The 25144-nt window shown below is 38.0% G+C and overlaps 1 protein-coding gene across 3 annotated transcripts in view; it reads left to right on the top strand.

Moving 5' to 3' along the window:
* Positions 1-25144, top strand: part of LOC136264625 (uncharacterized) — a 144995-nt gene that overhangs the window by 63721 nt on the left and 56130 nt on the right. For all 3 annotated transcript variants that reach the window (XM_066059401.1, XM_066059403.1, XM_066059402.1), the window contains exons 16-20: positions 1370-1830; positions 3230-3388; positions 11862-13551; positions 13614-13689; positions 19847-19964. In XM_066059401.1, the coding sequence (XP_065915473.1) occupies positions 1370-1830; positions 3230-3388; positions 11862-13551; positions 13614-13689; positions 19847-19964 (2504 nt within the window). The remainder of the gene's footprint in view (positions 1-1369; positions 1831-3229; positions 3389-11861; positions 13552-13613; positions 13690-19846; positions 19965-25144) is intronic.

The following is a 25144-nucleotide window of genomic DNA, read 5'->3' on the forward strand; positions in this document are numbered from 1 at the left end:
TATGACACACCCCTTTTGCACTAGCTGTATTTCAGTAACCACACACCTTCAATTTGGAAGGCTGACTTGACATACTCTATATTCAATCAAAACCATGCCCTTTTTGAGCAAGCGCACATCTTGCAGGCTGCCTCGAGATACTCTAACACAGCAGTCACCCTAATAGAACAGTGACATGTTTATAGCTAGCTGTATGCCTTAACAAAAAAAACCAAACAAACCAGTATATTAAAAATTATAAATTTAAAAATAAAGTAGGAATCCAAGCGATAAAAAGTAGTGAAACAAGAGAAGAACAATGGTAGCTATTATAGCATAGCTCGGTGAGAAATCCCTACTTTGGCATTGGCTATATCATGCCAAAGTAGGGATTTCCCACCGAGCTATGCTGTAATAGCTACCATCGTTCTTCTCTTGTTTCACTACTTTTTATCGCTTGGGTTCCTACTTTATTTTTAAATTTATAATTTTTAATATATTCAATGTACTATTGGAATAATTTATTTGTGGAAAAAAAAATTGCATGAAGTGGTAGTTATGTTAAAAGTGCAAAGCTAACATGTTCTTGGACATACATGGCAGAGGGTATGTAAACCCTATAGTGTAGAGTTGGGTTGTTAAGCACATGTGTCTATTAAGCTCATAATATTTGTTAAGTGCATACACATTTCTTGTGATTAACCATGGCTGATAAGCACACATCGGCGAATGCGAGGCTCGACACTAAAAAGCTACGCATAGGAAGAAAAGCTGGAATTACTGGAAAATGAATGTCTCCATAAGTGCTTACGTGTCCCTTGAGATCTCCCTTCACTATGTATACAGCAAATCAGCCTTTATTCTTGTTCATCATGAAGGATTTCACTCAGAAATAGAGTCAAATATCCTTGTACACTGGCGTGGTGACCGGCACGATGTACTAACTCCTCTATTACAACATAGTGATTCCATGTTAAACACATCATAATTATTTATTAGGCATATGCACCTAACAGATAGCACGTCTTCAAAAATTATAAGTGCATGTGCTTAACAGCTCAACTCTATGGTATAGAAAGTTTGTAATTTAGCATTAATGCTAGTAACTTGCTCTGTATAGTGTAGTTATTTTGAAATCAATCTTTGTGAACTACATTTATGCTTGTCAACCTGCACTTTTGCTCTGTATATACACACATGCATGTACATCAACTTGAGGCAACAACCTACACAATGTGACACACTGTATACTGTACATGAGTATGTAATGATAACAACTTACATGACATGCTGTACGTACATGAATATTAACTGCTTCTGAACCATTTAATAATGTACATAATAATGACACTGAACTAACCCATTGTCCTTCCTTTGTAATATCTTTCAGCTGAGTCAGTTTGTGCAGAGCAGCAGCCGCAGCAGCCGCAGCAGCAGCAGCAGCAGCAGCAGCAGCAGCAGCAGCAGCAGCAGCAGCAGCAGCAGCAGCAGCAGCAGCAGCAGCAGCAGCAGCAGCAGCAGCAGCAGCAGCAGCAGCAGCAGCAGCAGCAGCAGCAGCAGCAGCAGCAGCAGCAGCAGCAGCAGCAGCAGCAGCAGCAGCAGCAGCAGCAGAAGTGGCAAGAGCAACAGCTGCAGCAAGAGCAACAACAAGTGCAGATCAAATCTCACAGAGTTGATGAGATGGCAGTAGATGATGATAAATTTTTTGACGATAGTAATAATTCCACTCTGACAGAAATGACCATGGAGAAGGACAGTCTTGCATCACGAAATTCCAGTCAGGAAAAAACTGAGTTATTTACAAAAAGTCAACTGCAAACTATTGTGAAAGAACAAGTCAGAAATTTACTGGTATGTATGTGTGTATGTGTAAAAGGTATAGTATGGTGAAGCTGAAATGTTTCTTAGATTTATGCATATATACATGTGCATGGTGTATGACATGCATCATACAGTGTGGTAGTACTGTATATCAGTTTTCCTAGCCAGAAAATTCACCTCTAAACCAGCTTCACAACTCCATCCCGGCACCTTGGCAGTATTGGTTAGGTATAACTAAGCCCAAAAGTGCCTTCAGTACCATCCTAAAGGCTTCCAATAAATTGTTATGAAATTTTAAAAAAAAAGTGAATTTAACTGCCTGCCTGATGCCTTCAGGTAAGCACAACTCGATAACGGCTAAGGCTATGGGCTTGATTTTTTCACTGTTCAACGTCGCTTCGTCCCGAGACGTGCCTTTTGACATTCGCAGTACGTACAATGCACGCATCATGGACTTACTTTGTCCTCCTTTGTGTTCCATTTCTTTTTGCTGACAGCTCAAGGTGTCGATTCGCGGTAGTGCGATGATGGCTTCTCTACAGTACATTTGTAAATGGGAATTGTCCGTTTTTTCCGTGGTGACTAGATTGATTGCAAAGACGATTGTAACACTGTTCTTCGTTTGTAACGCTGAAAATAGCTGAAAGCGAAGCGTAATGATGGCTGCATTTCGAGGCAGTAATTGATAGTTGGGGCATGCGAATCATCGTATTTTCATGGTGACTGGATTTTGAGGCACTTCTTCTACTGTTTTTCGTCTGTAGCACTTTGTAATGGGCTGAACATAGCTGAAAGCGAAGCGTAATGGCCACTGCGATTTCGAAAGAAGTATTTGATTCTTGGGGCGCGTGCTGTTCAGACGAAACATTTATTTTGGCGCCATTCTTTCTTTTGATGCGGTATGCGTGGGTTCACCAGTCATAATAATGTTACAAAAAAAGTAAACAAAGAAAAATTAGGAATTTTAAGTTCAATTAGGGATCAGAAAAAAAAAGTAGGGAAACAAGGGAAGTTGCCTACACCTGCAGATATACTAGTGAACATTTAATCCCTAATTCAGTCTATATCCATGACTGAATTAGGGATTAAATGTTCACTAGTATATCTGCAGGTGTAGGTGACTTCCCTTGTTTCCCTACTTTTTTTTTCTATGATCCCTAATCGAACTTAAAATTCCTACTTTTTCCTTTATACATATTACATTCGTAAATGTAGATAACACAAGTATGTGAGAAATGCAATTGTTAGATTTAGAGGCAAAATATTAAATAGTTATTGCACATCAGGTCTAAATTTTTGTTTTAAAAAATTATTAAGACTTTACAGCAGGTCTGTAGGACACCTGGTCCTACAGCCTGTTAAAGTTGTTATATAGAAGAAATAAATGATCTTTATTAATTTAGCACTCTTTGATCTTGACTATGTTTAGGCTTCACATGGTGACAGAAAGAAGCCAGATGTTGTTGAAGTAGCAGTTCAGTATGAGACCCCTACTAATAGTCTGACCAATTTTGAGAAAGATGATGACAGCTCTCATTTAGAGCCAACTGTAGTAAGACACATGTACCACAAAGACATATCATCAGAGGTGAAGTGTATATATATATATATATATATATATATATATATATATACTAGATGAATAAAAAATTGGAAATTCTAAAATGGGAATAGGGATCGCTGAAAAAAGCCACCAAACAAGAAAAGATCGCTGGGGTGGTAATGTAAACCACAAATCCCTATTTTGACTCACTTCAAAGTGACAGAACATGTAACTAAAGATTTATGACAGAGTCAAAATAGGGATTTGTGGTTTACATTACCACCCCAGCGATCCCTTCTTGTTTGGTGGCTTTTTTCAGCAATCCCTATTCCCATTTTAAAAATTTCCAATTTTTTATTCATCTAGTTTGTGTACTTTTTATTAATCCAGTAATGGATTATGAAGAAGACTGTTGTGAATAGTGTAATTTTACATTCTGCATAGTAACACCGTCAACATTTCAGTACACACATGAAACTGATCAAATTACAGTCTGCATACAGACTGAGAGTCTCCTAATATGAGCTACAATTCACATTACTGGTGCCTTTAATAGCTGTCAAATTCAGTGCAAGGATTGTTGTTATACACTTGACTGCATTATTAGAGTATTTACATGACTGCTCTATTAGAGTATTTAATCTGGATAACCTGCCCACGAACAATAATCACGGAGCGGAAAAAACCACCTTGCAACAAAGTCATCACTCTAATAGAGTAGTCACAGTATTCTTCAGAGGAGCAGTGTAGCAAGCTTATAGATAAGGAGATATGGTTGGTGATGGGTAGTTATTGTCATTGCCAGCAGGTTGTGACTTTTTTTTTTTTTTTTTTTTGGTCTTCACCTTACAACTTGGGTCAAGGGCCCCACTTCAACTCTTTGCCCTGGGCCCCTTAATTTCTCTGGGCGGCCCTGCCATAGGGTGGTTTTGAGTTGAAGGATGCTTTCCAAGGTAGTTTTTAGACGTGCGTTCTATTAGAGTTTTTGCAAAAAACATGGGCGATCCCTATTATGAACCCACTATTGTGGTTCATGATAGTACAAGTACAAGGATTAGGGATCACTATAGACTGAATTAAGGATTAAATGTCCACTAGTATATCTGTAGGTGTAGACACTTACTTTTTATTTCTATGATCCCTAATTTTCCCTTACTTGTTTGTTTACTTTTTGTTACATAATTATGACAGGTGAACTTACAAATGCTGCATAAAAAGAAAGAACAACTCAATATAATTAAGTTTTCATCTGAATGCATTAACTGTTATTAATTACTGAAAGGTGAAGCAGCCATTGTGCTTTATTTTCTGCAACTGTATGGAACTGTTCCACCAGTTAAAAAACATTACAAGTAAAGAACAGTACAAGTAACTTCTCTGAAATCAATCTGTGGTCAGTGGCGTAACTAAACCCGGGCATACCCGGGCCCAGGCTCGGGTGTCAGCAATCAAGTCACGCCCACGGAATTAGCAATAGAGTAGTAGAAAATACTATTTTACCGAATAATCAATCGAGACCTTGACATTTTTGGTTGCAAAACAGCTATATTACCTTTTGTTATTGTGAAATCACTTCAAACTGCCAGGTTATCGGTATAAGCGCCTCTAGAAATAATTATCACTTCGATAATTCCACTACTTTAATAGCTTTACTTGTGAATACAACTTCAACTTATTGCACTGGGCCCTAGTGTCAGTACAAGTCTAGTTACGCCACTGTCTATGGTATGCCAGAGGGCACAAGCTGAAGCAGTGTATGTATAGTAGTGAAAAAGCCATGCCAGTGGTTACACTTGTTTGAAGACATGTTATATAGTCAGCAGAAAATTTCGCTTATTAATTAAAAAAAAATTCTGTAGCAACTTGTTGGAAGCATTCTTGGCCACTCTGAAGATACTTTTGGGCTTGATTATACCTAACCATATAGTACTGCCAAGGTGCTATGAAGGTATTGTGTGGTTAGTTTCTGGTTACTGTATTTGACCAGTTAATAGCCATGGCTTGTTTAATAGCCACCCCTGGATAGTAGCTGCCTTCGCATAGTAACTGCAGGGTTTTCCTTGCTGGAAGTTATAGTAGCCACTACTATTAACCAGCCAAATACGGTAATATTTTTGTGGCAAAGTTGCATGATCTTTAATATCAGGACACGTGACGAGTGTGTCATGTAGCCAAGGAAAGCCAATACATCTGGACATGTGACAGACAAGTGTGTATATACACAGGAACCAAGGAAACACATGATTTTCATGCATTTATTGCTCAGAAATGGCTAAATAGGACTGGACTCTTTTTGTTGTGGATTTGGTGGATTTTGGAGGTGTCTAAGTTACTTAGACCCTTTTCATGTTTACTTAGACCCTTTTCATGTTTATTATGTGCACCTGCACTGGTAGCGCTGGCAAAGCATCAATTAATTTTAAACCTATAACTGTTGTTACAAGTGGAGTGATGGCTTGTTTCTACTAATTAATGATACATTTCTCTGTTACAAGCAGCTGTCAACAGTGTTAAGGGCTGAAGTTTTCTCTATATCATGCACTTCAACGTGCTGTAGCGGACAAAGGAAAACATGTAAAAGCTTGCAGTAAACATTGTAACATAACCAGATGATTAGAGCTTTATTTTGCGTGTGAATCATGTCGATATGCATAGAGATTGGTGAGTAAGCATTGTCAATAGCTGACATATAAAAAGTACATAAAAAAAGTGACACTGAGAAGAAAAAGAATTGTCATAGGCAAGAATTGAACCCTGGACCCTTGGGGTAACAGTTCCATGTGCAAGTTGAATTCGAGGAAAATGGACGGGAATGGAAAGTGGGAATGTAAGTATTGAATGTAAGTATTGTAAGTTAGCTACTCCTTTGAAATCATAAACATTTTAAAGTATTCAACTATTAAACATTAAATTAATACTGATGGGAAAACTGAGATTCACAAAGTACTCTAGTTAACTGTACAACTTCCCGCATCTGCACTGTCAGTTAATTAGAATCCTTTGTAAACCTATTCATGCTATAATAGTTAAATTTTATGGTTTCAAGGAAGTAGCTAGCTAATACTTGATGACTTATCTATGCCCATCATTTCCCAGGCTATCAAATGTGGGTCCCTGGTGGGATAGTTAGCAAAACATTCTTGACTAGAGTATTTTTATGCAAGTGACTGTTCTATTAGAGTGTTTTGATTGTTCTAGCGAAAGGATCCAAACAATGCTGCAAAGAAACATTGTGCTGTAAAATACAACCTATATCCAACCTGTACATTGCATGATGAACTTTATCTGTCATTTTATGTTGATCGTTCCAGTTCCCGCTTTCCTTTCCCATCCTGTTCCTGTTTTCCTCGAATTCTACTTACCCACTAACGCTTGGGAAGTTGGAAATGTAGTTCAAGCTTTCCTCTACACCAATGCCTTCAACACTTTATAGAAACAAATGGAAGCGTGTAGCAATTTGTAACAACAAACTTGGAATCGCTAGATGATGAACGCTTAATTTTGTTAAAGTCCTGTGTCGATGCATGCTTTGATTGTTGAGTTAGCAGTGTCATGCGGAAAGAATGCTGATGGACAGGTAGACAGACAGTTTTTCAGCTTATATATATATATATAGATAGATTGTTAATGAACTCAGCTACTTCAGACTGTGGGAGAAAAAATAGCTAACTCCCATGTGTACTACCATGATATCATACAGTATGGTATATAGTAGGGATCTAGAGGTTTGTATTTTCTCAAAAAAATATTGACCAGAAATCAGCCTCACAATACATTGGCAGTATCAGCCTCACAATACATTTTAAAAAAAATTATTATTATCCTTGGGGTAACTTGCGTAAGAAAAGTGCGCTCAAACTGTAAGGATTTAGTAACTGCTGCAAAAGCTGTCTGAGGTTGAGATAAAGCGACAGCAGCAAATGTCCGAACATAATTACTCCATTGCTGATCCTTCTGAAGCACAAAATCATCTCTCATAAGAGGGTCTCCAATATATCCACCCAAAAATCAGTGTCTTTACTCCCAGCTTACCAAAGATGTCCTCAGTCTGATGTTGAAAAGGAGCTGCAACTACAACAAAGCATTTAGAAGGTTGTGGAGTGTAGCCAAATGCTGGCCCTCGAGGGCAGAGGAGGGTAAACCAATCATACAAATCAGTCAGAAAACCACCAGCAGAGGTATCATCTGCCTCACAATACATTGCCTCACAATACATTGCCTCACAATACATTGCCTCACAATACATTGGCAGTATCAGCCTCACAATACATTGGCAGTATCAGCCTCACAATACATTGGCAGTATCAGCCTCACAATACATTGGCAGTATTCCAAAAGTGTTGTCTTCAGTGCAACCCAAAATGTTTCCAATATTTTGGAATTTTCTACTGACTGAATTGACTAATGCCTTTAGACAAGCATAATGGTTAAGGCTATATAGGCAAGAGTTAATAATATGGAGAAGAGTGTATCTAATGCTGTGGTAAGGAAATGAACAAATACTAGAAATCTATACATTACACAGAAAAGAAGTTGTTTAACTTCTGTGTAAACATCTGTTACAGGTGTATATGGAATTAGTTTAGCTGCATGGTGAAGGATGTTTAAAAATATTATCCAACAAATCACTGAAGACTGAGCAAGGAAATATAATGGACAGTGCTCCTTCAATTACAAAATGCTCGAAGGCAGCTTTTGCTTGTTAACATGGTGACGCATGGTTGAATGCAGTTAAAAATTCCGAGCAGTACTCTGTCATCTGTTACTGGTTTTCAGACATGCTCACAGGAGTTTTCCTCAAGGTTATCGGCCATGCTCTTTAATACAACAGCACTGCCTTACTGGCCAAGTTGAATGCATGCCATTGTATCTTTATGGTTAAATATACAAAAATATACTAGCCAGTTTATGCTACATAGAAAAGAAACCGTTTAACTTCTGTGCAATCATCTGTTAACGGGCTATACAGCATTAAGATACTCTCATCTCCTTAACTCTTGCTAGATGATAGCTAAGTTACCATACAGGTCATCTCCAACCTCCATAGATTAGATGGTTAGTGTTAAGTGTAGATAGTTAGTGTTAAATGCCTTATTTTATTTATGTAAATTGTTAAGCAAATTATCAATGTACCAACCCATCGCCCTTACGCCTCTAGTCTATATAGTTTTTGAGCTAGTTTTATTTGTTTTACTGTATTAACTACTCTCACTGCCAGTAATAACAATTGAGCACAAAACTATTTAACCCCTTAAACCCACGAAGAACTTTGGGGAATGCATGTTTACACAATATGGGCATGCATGGCGATGATAGGTGGGGTAACTTATGTAATTCTTATAGCTTAAAATAACACATTGTTTAAAAGTATGTTCACTTGGCTACTTGGAGAAGGTTAAATGAACACTGTAACTACAGTGGCTTACTTGTTATAAAGTGATGAACATTAGCGAGTTGCATCTCCATGTTTTGAAATGCTTGCCATGTCTTTAATTTCGATACATCACAAGTAGAATGATGTAAATTGTATAGCCATAGGATGAATGCTTGAAAAGTTACAGCACTTTGTGCAAGGCATGCGCATTTGGGCTAGTTTTCTGGCTTACGTATATGGATTTAAGGTTAAACACTCTTGTGTTACCCAAATAGCTAACCTTGGTTAGTCATCTTCCAACTCCAGCAAATTGTTCTACTGAATTACCGTAGATTCCCTAAAAATTTGACAGAAATAAATTAATTCCGTTCGCGTCTGGCCGAACAATTAGGAAAATAATGTACCAACCCGGTGCTATTGTCAAAATATCAACTTGCAAACATTTCGAATAAATATTTTCGAAAATGTCATGGCGTGTGGCACACCGCCTTCCTAAATTGAGGCGAACTGTACCAGACTCGACCTCAACCAGACTATCACACGTCGCTCAAAGCGTTGTTGGCTGTTGCTACTAAGTGAAGCTCTCCCATCACAATACTGTCTATGCAATGGATTTGGGTGCATCATGTGTAGGTGAGACGATCTGGATTCTGGACCCATGGAGAGGAGCTCGGAGAGGATGACGATCTGGACCCATGGAGAGGAGCTTTTCATGTCAAAATTAATGATCTAATCCACACGCTGTCACAGTGATCTGCTGTCCATGATTATTATAAGCTAGAAACTATAGTCTGTGGTCAGAGAAAAAGGGCTACTATTAAATTGCAACGTAGCTATATTGTATCCATTCAAAGTGGTGGTATTGGTAGCCTTGTGTATAGCCAGACTGCTTTGGCATAGCACTAATCAATCAGATGCTGTAGCCTGCTACTCGTATTTAGCTATGTTTTACGTAAGGAGATCACTGATGTGGTGTAGCAGAGCTAGCTAACAAATTGCAAAAATGGCTTAGCTATACCTACTGAGCTACTGAGCTTTAATTTTGTATAGCTAGCTAGCTAGCTATTTTCGAAAGTTTTATTTTTGAAAACAGTTGGCAGTTTTCATAAAACATAAGTAATTACAACATACACATGTGAGCTAAAACAATAATTATACTAAATATACAGTCAAGTTGGAAGGGAGACGCTGGGCATAGTGGGGAAGGGTAAAGGGGGGAAAAGTGGGAACTGCATGGTTCAAAATTTTCGTAAATAAAGCCATTCGAAAATTACCCATTATACAGTATCTGATGGTATATTATATAGTTATACAACGGCCATGAGTGTTCTGCCTGATATAAACGCACGAGCCTGAGGGCCGTTAGGCCCGAAGACAAGTGCGTTTATACAGGCAGAGCACGAGTGCACATTGTATAACTGTTATGTACCACTCACTTAATAGGTGGGGAGAGTCTCACAAGACAGCTGTAACACTTATAAAGGCCAGGTTTCTAACATTGATTGTGGGTAACCAAGCCGGACGTTCCCCCTGCAGTACTGCAGCCAACTGAGTTATTGTAAGCTAGTACGCTATGGGCTATGTCACTAACCTGCATTTGCTGTTCAACTCTCATCATGTAGTGCTTAGCATGCCATATAGACTAAGCACCAGACTATTTGCCATAGTGATTCTCTCGAGCGAAAAAAAGCAGCTAAATAGACGGTTTAAGTAAACAAAACCTAACTACTAAACGATACTAGTCTAATTCTTACTATTCACACTGGCTAAACTCGAATCTGGTGGCATGACAAAACTGGTTACCACAATCGAACGTAAAGGTTAGCATTATTTAGAATATATTTGCTTTATTGAGTCATTGTCAAAGTGGACTACAGTTTAATCTGGGCTAAGATGGTACCAGACTAGTAAGGTGTATAAGTACGTTTATATATATGTAGACTAGAGTTGTGGCCACACGCGTTGGCTTTTTCGATTGCCATTGGCTGCTTGTAAATATTATACGTATTGGTGACATTATGGCCCACAATCGACCTTTACATGTCAGGTTATAAAAGAATTCGAGTGATCTGTGAAGTGTCTTTCCACCTATTAGGTGAGGTGTCGTAGTGGTCTTCGCCACCGGCACTTGTGCTATGCTGCACAAAACCGCAGCCAGTGCAATATCTGTATATTGCACTGCGGTCGGTGCATTATAACTTATAATGCACTCGTTGTGGTCTACAAAACCGCAACCAGTGCGTTATAAGTTATAATGCACTTGCTGCGGTCTGCAGCAGTGCAATATACAAATTATGGCACTGGTGGTGCCTTTGAACTTCCCACACAGAGTGGTACATCATGTTACAAGGAGATGTGGGGCTAGGAGAGATTTATTCTGTGAACAGAAACGAAGATCGTATTGCGGTAGCTAGCCATGATGTCACACGATGATATCATTGGGAATGTTCCCTGAACAATTTCACACTTTGTGCTTCATCCAGCATCGAGGTAGTGAGGTCACCGGGAATCCTCAGTACTCAAAAGACCTTAGTACTCCAAGTGCCGAAAAATTAGCGCACTTATAATTAGAAACTTTCCTGCGCTTGCTGAAATTTAGAGCACACCGCGTTCAAAGCATGGAGAGTGCCGAATATTTAGAGATGCCGAAATTTTAGGGAATCTATGCTATGTAGCTTCAAAATGTATACAACCTGCTACCTATCAATGCTCTGCAATAGTTGCAAGTGCTGCTAAATATAACAGACATTTCAGGTTGTATATTGTTGGTTGATTTTCTCCACAATTTCAACTAAAGTGTGATCTTAAACCTAATATATAATAGTACTTTACTTCTCTTCATGCTATATTGGTCTCTGTAACAATGTTGTGTCCAGGTTTTTGATGGTGGCTACAAGAACATAATTGAGTCTAGAAATGTAGGATAAATGTATGTAGCTTATTTTGTGTAAGTTATAGCTAAATCTGTAGCGGTTGGTGAACACTATTTTATTTGAGGTGGGTCAATGCTGACCAGCACATCACTGCTATAACACCTCCTTGCCATGTTGTCAGTGTCACATTCCCTGCATTGTATTAATTCCTTATTTCAAAGTGTATTTATTTTGTAATTTGTGATGTACAGCTTTTGTTGCTTTTTTACAGTGTTTTCCATCATTACTGAAAGTTGAAGACTTGGAATCTCCATTGCCAACTTCAACTGACGTCACTGTTGTTAATCCTTTTTACACTTCTGCCATTAACAGAACACATGCTTGTAATTGCATTAAAGACTCTGTAGTGCAGAGGCTGACAATACCACCAAATGATAGCTCAAATTTAATTGTGCAAGCTTCCACTAGCATTGATACATCAACTTCCACTGTGCCAAGCTCAAAGTCATTCAGTGAAGGTTCTCTGAACAAAGTAAAGCAAAAAAGAATGACAAAAATGTTTCCTTTATTGCAGATAGCACCTGGAACAGTTGTAAACCAAAGGGGTATAGCACATGAGTTTCCTGGATTAATGAAAAATTTACAGACTTTTAACAATGCCATGCAACAAAATAGTCACCAACCCTTCTTCAATGCACAAAAAGTAGACCAACGTAAACCTAATTTGATGCCTCAGATATCTACTATGCCAGTCATCTCAGCTGATTCATACACCTTTGTAAACCAAGCACCTTGCAGCAGTAAACCAAAAGAAACAAAACATGCTCCAATTTCGCTTCCTTTACTAAACATACCTAAGAATACAAAAATAGACAGTGCTGAACCAAATGAACAGTTTTCTTTCATCCCCTTCAAACCATTTGTTCCAAAATTATTCAAACCAGGGAGAGTGAGCAAACATAGGAATGCACAGACGTCACTGCCATTACTACAGTGTGAATATCAAAACAAGAGACAAACATTTCCACTTTTTTCTGTTAACAGTACTGATAGAACTGCTAATCCACAATCATTAGTTAACACATCAAGTCAATCTGACACTGTTTCAACTGTAAGTGTTTGTTCATCGGTGCCATCTATTGCTGACCAGGGTCACCATAAGAGATCAAGAAAACCTAGAAATGATAAAGTATTTCCAAATATGGATACAACTTGTGATGATGCTAGTGGGCCACCGTTACCCCATAACATTAGTGATAAAGCAGTTCAAGTTAATTCAAGTTTGACTGATACAAGTATTCCAAGGTCTTTACCTATTTTAATACAACATCACAGTTTGGAGATGTCACGGATTGAAATGAAAAAAGCTCAAAAAAGTGTACAATTACAAGACACTGCTAAAGGAGATGTTTGTGCAGTTAATTATAATTACCAAACGAGCACTATAAGTACATCTGTGAGTGAACCAGTGACAGCTACTGTAGACACTATTAGAACAGCAACTAGTGTTATACCATTAACCAATCCCAGAATTGAAACTGTTACTGATCACACTGCAACTACTGAAGCTTTTATTGATACCAGAATTGCTACAACTACTGAAGTTTTTACTGATAACACAAAAACTTCTTGTTCTGCACTTTTCCCTGACCCTAGAACTACAACTAGTAGAACGACAGTTAATGCTGTTAGTACAACAGTTAATGCTATTAGCACAACAGCTACAGCAGCCGGCACTAGAACTATTGCTGCTGTGTGTCTTAATGATACCAGTGTAGGAGACAAACAAGTGTTTCTTGATGTAGTGGACATTGAAGGTGGATCGAATGATAGCAGTGAAGCTGATGACAACATTCCATCTAGTCAGGAAGATATGAATTTGTTTCTTAGTCATATGGACCATGAGGGTGACACTAGTGTAGTAAAGAAACACAAGCAGAATACACCACCAAACATATCTGGTATGGATACATACTACCCATAATATTGTTAGTTGACATTGTGTTTCTCTTAATTATGTTAGTAGTGTCATTTTGTGGCAGTACAGCTCCTATGGCACATCTGCAACCTTCAACTGATGTAGGAATTACTGTTAACAGGTAAGAACAATTAATTAAGTATTCTGTTAATCCCATGAAACTGTGCATTAAATAGAAACTGCAATGTGTTATATTCATAATAGTGTAATTAATAACTTATACAGACCAGTTTAGTGTGTGAGAAACATTGTTCAAGCAAATTATATAAACAACTAGTATTTAAAAAAAAGTTAATTTAAAAATGAAGTAGGGATCTATGCAATAAAAAGTAGTGAAGCAAGAGATGAATGATGGTATTACCAAGAGTACATAATAGAAACCAAGAGTGTCGAATGGCGTATTAACCCATGATTAATGATTGCATAAAGTAACACGGATATTTCAGTAATTGTTTGTTTATGCGAAATGATAATTTGAAATGCGTATGTGGCAACGGGTCTTTGTTTGCCAGTTTTCCATTATTCAACCAAGTATTCAACAGTTATTGTACAAAGAAAGTGTAGAAAGGATCCAAGATAACCTCAGCTTGCTAAAGCAACGATTGCGCAAACGAGCGTGTTGTCATGCCTTCAGGGATTTGCTTTGCAGTACTAGAACTTTAACATGAGGCAATTCCCTTTGACGCTATCATGTTTTTGCTTGGTTTAGTGGCCGAATTGGACTAATTACAGCAACCCTTAATGGCAATGAAAATGAACAATTACTGAAATATCCGTGTTACTTTATACAATCATTAATCACGGAGTAATACACCCATTCGATACTCTTGGTTTCTATTATATACTCTTGGTATTACAACATGGCTCAGTGTGAAAGTCCCTATTTTGGCATTGAACAAAATAATTGTTATAGTTAATGTGGCAAAGTAGGGACTTTTCCATTGAGCTATGCTGTAACAGTATGCATCATTCATCTCTTGTTTCACTACTTTTTATTGCAAAGATCTCTACTTCATTTTTGAATTAACAAATTTATAAAAATACTTGTCTGTTTAGTTTTTTTTTTTTTTTTTTTTTTGTAGTAGTAGTAGTAGTAGTAGTAGCACAGCTAGCTACAATGTAACTGGTGACTGTTCTATTAGAATATTTTATATGACTGTTGTATTAGAATGACTGTTGTATTAGAGTATATCTTGAGTCAGCCAGGGGTGTACAACTAGCTAGACCAATAAGGGCTGGGGTGAGGTCATCTTGTTTACTGATAAGTAAATAGCTAGATTGTTAAGAGGTGCATGTGGTCTCCATACTCTATCGCTATTAGTCCACCTATATAGATCTTTTATTGGCGTGGTCACAAAGCTATCATGAATGGAATCCCAATTGTGAAGTTGCAGATATCTAGCTAGTATATCTCTTCTATAATAGCACTGGGACTGAAGCACTTCTGAAATGCAGCTCTGAATTAAAACTGTGGTGTCTAAATAAATGTGCTGCTGAAAGAAAGTGTTAACACAGAAAATTAATGCCTCAATCTGGTTTCGTTGGATGAAGAAGACAAGCATCCTGATTGAAGATAAAAGAAAAGACAGGTGCATAGGGCCCACATTTGTTGGAATTCCAAAAGGCGCATCCCACTGACGAGTTTGTTATTGTAGCATAAAATGGTGGCCGTGCGCTGCTTTATTTGGTCTCTAGCCTTGTGACTATGGTCAGGCAAGGAGACTAAAATTAGAATTTTGGCAATTTTAAAAGATTCTATACCCAACTACCTGTAAGTGTTTTGTTATATTTAATGCTGTGTTATGTATTATATGGAGTAGTACTATTCTGTAAAGGTGATTTTCGTCACATAAAATGTCTCTAGGATGATTTTAAAGGTGGAATTTTGGGTGTTGTGGGAAATTTTTGGGAGGATCCCTATTTATGATTATCAAAAAGTAAATGTTTAATAGAAGACTATTTTTAAAAATGCTGTCATGTATACTATCTCGATACCGATATTACTATCGGTATTTACACCGATATAGCCATATTGGTTATATCGGCTATAGGTAAAAAAAATAATTGGGTAAGCCAATGATATTTTAATTGCATGCGTAATGGTATTTATTACCTAAGGTGTGAAAGTAGTTGAAGTGTTAATATGTCTCAAGTACTGTAAAAGTGATAGTATGGGATTATTTTACAGTTGTGGTAGTAATGAGTGCTTCGCTCATTGTGAGACGTGTGGCGACCGAATTTCCAGGGGCAGCAAATTTTAACACAACAAACATGAGAGACCATGTACAAAAGAAACATCCTACAGAGCACAGTGATTGTGGAGCGAAGAAGAAGAGTTGAAAGGTAAAGAAACTACGAGGAGAGCAACGGACCAACCTACTTTGGCTGAAATGCAGGCACGCGTAAAGCTGTGGGATATAAATGATCCCAAAGCAGAGCGTATCCATATCAATATCACTGAGATGATGGCTCTATAGATTACCAACCATTATCAGTTGTTTCTGATGTAGGGTTCACTCGTGTTTTACATACTATTGAGCCTAGCTACAAGACACTTAGCAGGATAATGTACTGCCTAAGATAAAGGAAACATTGACACAAAGTTATTTGAGTTGCTAAAAGATGTGGAGTTTTGGGTCTGACTACTGATATCTGGTTCAAATGAGTCATTAATTAGTATGACTTTCCACTGGATTGGTAATGAATTTAAGCATATCTCAGTTGTTCTCCATGCACAAAAGATGGAAGGATCACAGACTGGAGTGGCAATATGTCAAGCTTTAGAGCCCATGTTGGAAAACTGGAAAATTTTTAAAGACAGAGTACATTTAGTTGTAGCAGATAATGCTAGCAACATGCAGAGAGCTATGAAAGAGGGTCAATTTGAAGCACAGGGTTGTTTTGCACACACATTGCAATTAGTGGTAAACAATGGTGTACTGTCATAACGTGCTGTTATTGATCTCCTTGCAGTCTGTCTTAGCATTGTTGGGCATTTTAAACACTCGACTATTGCTTATCACAAGTTAGATCAAACACGAGAAAGACTAAATGTCAAAAAACACAAATTACAACAGGACGAACCAACTTGGGTGAAACTCCAGTTTATATATACGGTACCGCCCAAACGTAACGTCGCACTCACTCGCACTGCTTGATTGCAAGTGATTAAAAAACTTGCTAATTAAAGGGCATGGCACCCATTTCCTTCGTGAGCATTCATCCTGTTTTGTATGGGATACCATGTTCAGTAGCATAAGCTGCTAATACCATCTTCTGCTTGTAAACTGTTTGTAATATACGGTACCACTCAAACGTAACGTCGCACTCACTCACACCGCTCGATTCTGAGTGAATAAAAAACTCTCCAACTAAAGGGCGTGACACCCATTTCCTTCTCGACTATTACTTATTTCCACTTGTTTGGACCCTAGATTTAAGGACAAATTTTTTACTAGAGAAGTTGGCTTAGGAAATGTGTGATTGAAATGTTGTTTACACAGATGTTGAAGTTGAGCCACAGAGTAAGAGACCCCTCATTGAGTCTTCTGGTGATTCTTCAGCTGACAATACACTATCAAGTAAAATTTGGGAGTGTTTTACAGAAATTTTGCAGCACAGTGGAGCCACCACAGATACTGATGGAGGAAAGGAGGCTGTGATTGGTCGATATTTATTTGAGCCATTAATTGGCTATAAAACTAGTAATCCATACACTTGGTGGAATAACAACAAGCTGCGCTATCTTCTTTTGGCTAAGCTAGTAAAATGGTATCTATGTTCTCCACCAGCTAGCGTACCATCAGAAAGATTGTTCTTCGGAGCTGGTATTCTATATGAAGAACGAATAAACAAGTTAATAGCAGAACGTGCTGAGATTTTATTACTCATGAAAAACAATATGAGCTTGTTACAAGTACAAAAGTAATTATAGTCTCTTATTTCAAGTTAAATTTACTGTCTGCTAAGTTCATTTTTCAACAAGTGCTATAATTTTAAACTATTCAGCAATATTGGTTATTGGCATTGGCATCAATATTTAAATAGCTGATATATCATCGCCTATCGGAACATTGCCTTTTTTCTTATCGGTGCAACTCTAATACTATAATATTGTATATGCTTTTGCTGTTTATACAAGTAGGAATTTATAACTCAAGTAGTGGTCATAGAAACAAAAAAAAACTAATGAAACAAAGGAAGTTGCTTATACCTGCAGCTATAAAGTAAACATTTAATTACTGCTTTATAGCTTGTCAACATGGATTAAATGTCAACTATATATGTATATAGCTACAGATGTAGGCGGCATTTATGACCACTACTGAAATTTAAAAGTCCTAATTTTCCTTGTGTTTGTGTGCTTACTTAATTGTAATGTAAATATGACTGGTGAACCTGTGCATCCTACATCAAAGGATAAAATGGCACCAGATGTGTCATACAACATATTCTCGCTCCTGACTGGACCACGTTAGCTAAAGAGCTCATCATTGATGAATACAAAAATTGTATGGTAACCATTCACCTGTACCAGAGCCCTTCTCACTAATCCAATTTGTATATTATTACTGTTGTGTTTTGTGTGTATTTTTGTTTGTATTGTTAGCAACCTGTTAGTCTATGTTTTGGTGCTGTGTTACTGTAGTTATTATTATTTCTGGTGTTTTCGTACTTTGTTCTCAAACTCCTGAAAATTGGCATGCCAATATACTAATAAACCAATCAATCAATCATTCATTCAATCAATCAGTCAATCAATCAATCAATCAGTCAGTCAATCAATCAATCATTCATTCAATCATTCAATCAATCAGTCAGTCAGTCAATCATTCATTCATTCATTCAATCATTCAATCAATCATTCATTCATTCAATCAATCAATCATTCATTCAGTCAGTCAATCTATCAATCAATGAATCATTCAATCAGTCAGTCAATCCATCAATCAATCAGTCAATCCATCAATCAATCGGTCATTCATTCAATCAATCAGTCAGTCAGTCAGTCAGTCAGTCAATCAATCAATCAATCAATCAATCAATCAGTCAATCAATCAATCATTCATTCAGTCAATCAATCAATCATTCATTCAGTCAATCAGTCAGTCAGTCAGTCAGTCAGTCAGTTAGTCAATCAATCAATCAGTTAATTATTAGGCTGTGTAAAGTTTATTATTGTTTATGGTCCTACCTATTTCACCAGGTGACCAGGCTTTTTTTAAAAAAAATTTTTATTTAAAAAATTAATTAATTAATTTTTTTTGCAGCCTTTTGATGTGCTACATTACATTTCACATAACAATACATGGAATTGTAGGGGTAAAGTTAATGTTTAAGAAAAGAGGGCTTACAAACATGGAAACCTTTCAACAGTTATGCAATATTAAAAATTATTGAGGGTAATTGTGCAATTAATCAGCAAAAAATGACCAGGAAGGGAGCCAGAAACATATAAATAACTTTTCGTGGCCTTAGTTACTCAGTTAAACAAAGAAAGAATATTATGAGAAACATCTTTGCAGTCAATCCAGTCATGAATGGTTTCTGTTATAAAATGTAATAGTCACTATAACATGGCCATTACGCGTTACCCGTGAATCAACACCTTTGTGGTGGTAGAGAAAGAATTGAAAACAAAGGAGGACAAAGGTAACTCCATCATGCATCCATTGTAGCTATTGTAGTAGGACAAAATGCACACCTTAAGCCTAAGCAATAGCAAACAGTGAAAAAGTCAAGCCTGTATCGTTAACCATAGTCAAGTTAGTCAAGTTAGAAATCAAGCCTGTATCGTTAACCATAGTCAAGTTAGTCAAGTTAGAAATCAAGCCTGTATTGTTAACCATAATCAAGTTAATTATACTTGGCTGAAGGCATCAATTAGCCAGTCATTCAGTAGAATAGTATAGAGAATTCATAGAAACCTGTTGGAAGTGATTAGGGTTGTTCTGAAAGCAGGTTGCTCTGAAAGCATTATTGGGTTTGATTAACCAAATACTTCCAAGCTGTCATGAAGGGAAAATGAGACTGATTTTTTGGGTGATATTTTTGGACAGGAAGGCCCTAACTTTCATGACTTCTATTTTGCAGTATTGTATGGTAAATACTGTATCAGCATACAGTGTATATAACTGATTGAATAGTAGTTTCATTGTACATAAATGGTAGATTACACTATTTCCTTTGGCTAGTCTGTGCCACACATTATAAGTTTATTTATTCCTGTAATTTATAATTCTCATTCACACATCATGACATATACGTATTGTATGCAGTGCAAAGGATAACACTCATGCAGCAATGCTCACTAAGTTGCAAGAGATGAATGAACAGTTGGATGCTATTGAAAACACTGCAAAGAAGCTTGAAGGAGAATTTAAGGACTCCAATCAGGTAGCTTGTAACATGCCTTGATCATGTTTGTGTATTTGTATGTTAGGAATTTTGATTAGGGATCATAGCCATAAAAGTAGTGAGACAAGGGACACTTGCAGATATACTAGTGAACATTTAATCCCTATGCCAAATTCATCATTTTTATTCTACAAGGTTTTTCACAACAATAGCTAGTTACTTATTTTCTGTCAAAAGCAATGTCCATGTTTCCGCTACACTGGCTGACTACTTTACACAAAACACCGGTTGTAAACAGGTTCAACCATATACGTACATAACTGCAGCCAGAATCTTACAATAGCTATAGTTTTATATTTGCACAGTTTTATTTGCTAACGAAATGTACATACTTTACTTTTTTGTTGTTGAGATTCTTTAAAGAGATGATAAATCAGATAGAGACCATCTGATTTTGTCATCACTTTAAAGAGTAGAATTTCAATAACAGAACAGCAATGTATACACATTTTGTTTGCAAATAAATGTATAGCTAGCAATAGCAAAATTCTGGCTATAGCTAATGTATGCACACATTGAGCTGAATCCTCAAAAACATTTAATAACTCATGGATGATGCAATTACACACCATCTTGAAATTTGGCTCATTGTTGACCCGCTAAAAATATTTTAAAATCTTTTTGTTCAAATGTATGACATAATATTTATGGCCAATCAAAATTTTCACAATACATTTCCTATTTGGAAGCCGTATAAGTACAGTGTCCGTTACAGCCCTTTCCCAAACTTGTAATGGAGCCAAACCGTATGTGTCTGTTGTTGCTGTTACCACTAATCATCTGGTTGGTTGAAATGTCAACTCTGTTGAGAGAAAGTCCACCTTAATTTTTAGCTGTTTTTCAGGATTCAGCTCAACTTGTACATACTATCATAGATAATGTATGTCATATGGATTGGAAACACCCGTATTATTTTCATAGTGACGTCATGGGCCATCCTCGTTTTGGTGCGCGTAAACTTTATGGTCTAGACAGGTGGAAGATTTTGCCATTCTTGTAACTAGCAAATTAGTGTTTGTTGTTTTACAGCTGGGTTAGTTACCACCTACACTAAGTGGAGGGTAGGGACGCTGGAGAGCAGTAAACAATAGTGTAAGAAAATTCAGGTTCAAAGGTGATATATGGTATTTCAAAATGGTTGTGCAAATTTCCTGAAGAAACAGAAAATGCAGCATTGTTGCTTTGCTGCTGTTTACACCACTTGTAGCAGGTAGAGTGTAGTAGGCTAGCTAGATATTCATTGCTTCGCTGTATATTTCCATTGTTTCAATAAAACTTCAGAAAACAGGCACTACTTTGTGCAGCTGTTTAAGGTGAGCAGTACTGTAGCATAAAATCTATTTCAATGTATCACACATTTCTTTGGCTGTGTAAATGCGGTGACGAGAAGTTGGCTAATAGTATTGCTGCTGAATTATTAGCTGGTGCATACGTGCCATTGTCACCTGTCACAATATTTCTCCCAGTGCCCACAGACACACTGTGTTCTTGTTCAGTACACAATGCAATGCAATAAACAATTTGAAAAGAATGTCCATGTCTTCAAACTGGCCTTCAAACAAGCGAGAGAAAGCCAAACAGCCACTCAACAAATTTCTCAATGTATTGGCGCACTGTAACTAGGATAGGAAAATAATTTAATGGGCGTTTCCAATCCATTAGGAACGCATACATTATCTGTGATACTAATAAGGTTGAACCTATTTATAACCTCAGGAGGTCAAATATTCAGGAAACTGGTGTTCTGTGTACAGTACTCATACTCAGCTGGTGTAGTGGAAACATGGACATTGCTTTTGACAGAAAATTAGTAACTAGCTATTGTTGTGAAGAACCTTTATGAATAGCCATATTTAAATTTTACTGGATTTAATTTTTGCTTAAGTTATAGTTTTGTTTAGTCCATGTATCTTACACACAGAGACATAATATTGCAATAAAGCAATTATGGGATGTCATGGACTACTCATTCACAAACAGGAACTATTAACCTTTGGGAAAGTGGTTAGGAAAAGCAAGTTATTCAAAATAGTAAATGTAACGAGTTTTAATTTTGCGGATTGTAATTAGCTGTCTGTACAAAGGGTGCAGGATGAGTTCATGGTGGCACCTCTTCTTAAATCACTTTATACATCCTAAGGAATCACTGTACCAAATTTGGTGCTTTAATCTGTACTGTCATGATCACTAAAACCAAGAGCAAAAACGCAATACCGCTCAGCACTAAGTGCAATCCATTTCACAGCTGGTTCCTTTGCTATTCATTTTTTGGTAGTGTGTGTACTTGTGTGTACTATGCCTTGTATGGGATATGTACTTGTGTACCATGTCTTGTCTGGGATATGTACTTGTGTGTACCATGCCTTGTCTGGGATATGTACTTGTGTGTACCATGCCTTGTCTGGGATATGTACTTGTGTGTACCATGTCTTGTCTGGGATATGTACTTGTGTGTACCATGTCTTGTCTGGGATATGTACTTGTGTGTACCATGCCTTGTCTGGGATATGTATGGTACTGTCTTCTTTGTAGCACAATAGCTTTCAACTTCAAAAACGATTTATTTTGCCTATATAGCTAACACAATTGCATAATAATCACGCACTAGTCTGGCAAATCTGATTACTCCAGAAATGGAACCCCTATGAGCATATTCAATTTAGTTCTATCCCAACTTTGAAGCAGTATGTTCACAAACTACATGTCATTCAGGCTAGATAAGCAAGTCAGTTGTGTATGGCTTCAATTTTTTCTGAATTTGTAGTTTTGTGTATGGCTTCATTTTTTGCTGAATATGTAGTTTTATAATGTGTAATGCTTTGCCATTCCTGGGTTTTAACTACCATATACTCCCACTTTAACTGGCTATGATTACAACACGCCTGTCTCTCCTTAATACCCTATTTAGTTTTGCCCCCCGTGCTTGGTTCGCCATTGTACAGTTTGAGGGCACCCCCTCCAGTCTTTGCTCCTGGCGCACGTGGCCTCGATAGGCTTGGGTGAGACACGTGGGTGTAGGTGCCCACTATACCCAGAGGCTGGATTGCTTATTGCAATTCAGATGTCACCCAAGCAAACGAGAGGGTTTCATTTTATTTTTTTCTTTATTTTTAAAATCATCCAGCTCTGTTTGCTTTCCCGTAGTCTCTCATACAGCATGCTGGTGTCTGACCGCAACGCTACAATACAATTTATTCATTCATTTATTCATTCTTTTTAAAACAAAGCACAGAATACCTTCATAACACTCAATTCACATGTTTAATTTAGTCACTTGTGATGTTGAACAAGGCGGCTAGCTACTGAGCATAATGTCTCCTTTGGGGTCCTGATGTAAACTGTGTATGCCGCACTCTCCCATCTCCCCAGTGTCTTTATCAGTGAGTCTGGTAGGCCGGATTGTGCTGCTGTTGCCGCTGCGCCAATCCAAAAGCTATGCCCTGCATATTTCGGCGAATCTAGTCCTGCCTGTCCCAGTGCTGCCCTCATTGCTGTCACTAACCGTTCCCAGGTAAGAAATCAGTCTTTTGTGAACCAGAAGAATGGACCCTTGTCAGGACCTCTTTGCACCATGTATGCTAAGACAGCGGATACTGGGCACAGGTCGCTGTCTGCTCTTCCCAGGTACACTGTCACACCTTTTCTGAATGAGTCCGTCTTTGACGCTTTAATCCTGACTTCCAGATACTGTGGATTAACTGTGCTATCTACTCTCACATCGTCGTATGATAGGTGGACTGTTTTATCATACCTGCTATCTGTTGGGACCACTACTTCGCCTGAGCGGAGAAAGCCAAAGAAACACATGCATACTGCTGCCCACAGCATTACTGCCTTTTTCTGGTCTGCATCACCCTCCCAAACTTTTTTAAAATTTATGTAAGATCTCTGGAGTTACTGGAAGTCTCGCCTGGCTTTGTCCGGTTGCTGTCCTCTTCTTCAGCCCTTAATCACAAATTCTAGTTGTGGCATTCCTGCTACGTTTGGGTCCCTGAACCCCAATGATATTTGGGTATATCTTGCAGCCGACAAGTAGCTCTTAACAGTATCCACCAACAATCCCTCGTTGTAGAGAAACGCCACGAAGTACATCAAGTTCGATTCCGTCATTGGAAACGGAGTTAGACTAAATTTACAGCAAAAATCACATACCACTTACTTCCTGACTTATATGTTATTTGTGTTGATTTAGCTATTCCTGCTGAAAACAGCTCGCGAACAATTGGGACCAGGTTGCTGATGTCCAATCTGGTCGTTCCTTCATTAGCAACTTCATCAGCTTCTCGGGGATCACTTCTTGGTTGGCTGCAGCTTCTGGTATCTGTGATGAAAGGACACTTAAGGTTATTACATGAAATTGCATCCGCCAGCCTTGTACTTCCCCGGGACATGTATTTGCCTTCACCTCAATACTAAATTGGGCCCGAATGAAAAACAAACAACGCAGCAAGTGCATCATCTTTTCAACTTTACTGCATCCTGAGTTAACAACTGTGACTGCACCTTCGTTGTCGCAATATACCAATACCAATGACTGACGCCATTGTGGCCCCCAGACTGCACACGCCACTACAATTGGCACTAGCTGTTTTAGATTGATTTCATCTTCCCCCGCTTCGCCAGGTCATCCTTGTACATGCTCGACCAGCTAGCCTGTAGTCACTGCTTGCCCCACACTGTCCCTCAACCGAACGTTCCCAACGCATCTGTCCAGATATCATAGCTGAATTGCTGTGGTCCACCGTACTCATGCAATATCGATACTCCATTCCATGACTGTATGAACAGTGCCCACCACATTAGGTCTGAACGTACTGGCACGTTGAAACGAATGTGATGGTATGGCTGGGTGGTTTGGGCTAGCTTTTGATACAAATGCCTGAGGAATGTCTTTCCCGGTCTCACTACCTTACATGCATGAGCCAGTTTACCCACTAATGACTCCATGTCCTTCTTAAGGCACGAGTCCTTGTGTTTTCAGTGTTGAATTTCCCTCTGCAACTCCTCTAACTTTGACTGAGGTAGCCATTGCTCCATTGCTACTGTGTCCAACTTGAATCCCAGAAATGTCAGACAGGAAGTAGGGCCTTCCAGTTTGTTCATGGCTACCGGCAAGCCCAATTCCCCGAAGGTGTTTAGAGCAATCTACAACTGGGCTG

This window comes from Dysidea avara, chromosome 8 (genome assembly GCF_963678975.1).
Source record: "Dysidea avara chromosome 8, odDysAvar1.4, whole genome shotgun sequence".
Classification (NCBI taxonomy): domain Eukaryota; kingdom Metazoa; phylum Porifera; class Demospongiae; order Dictyoceratida; family Dysideidae; genus Dysidea; species Dysidea avara.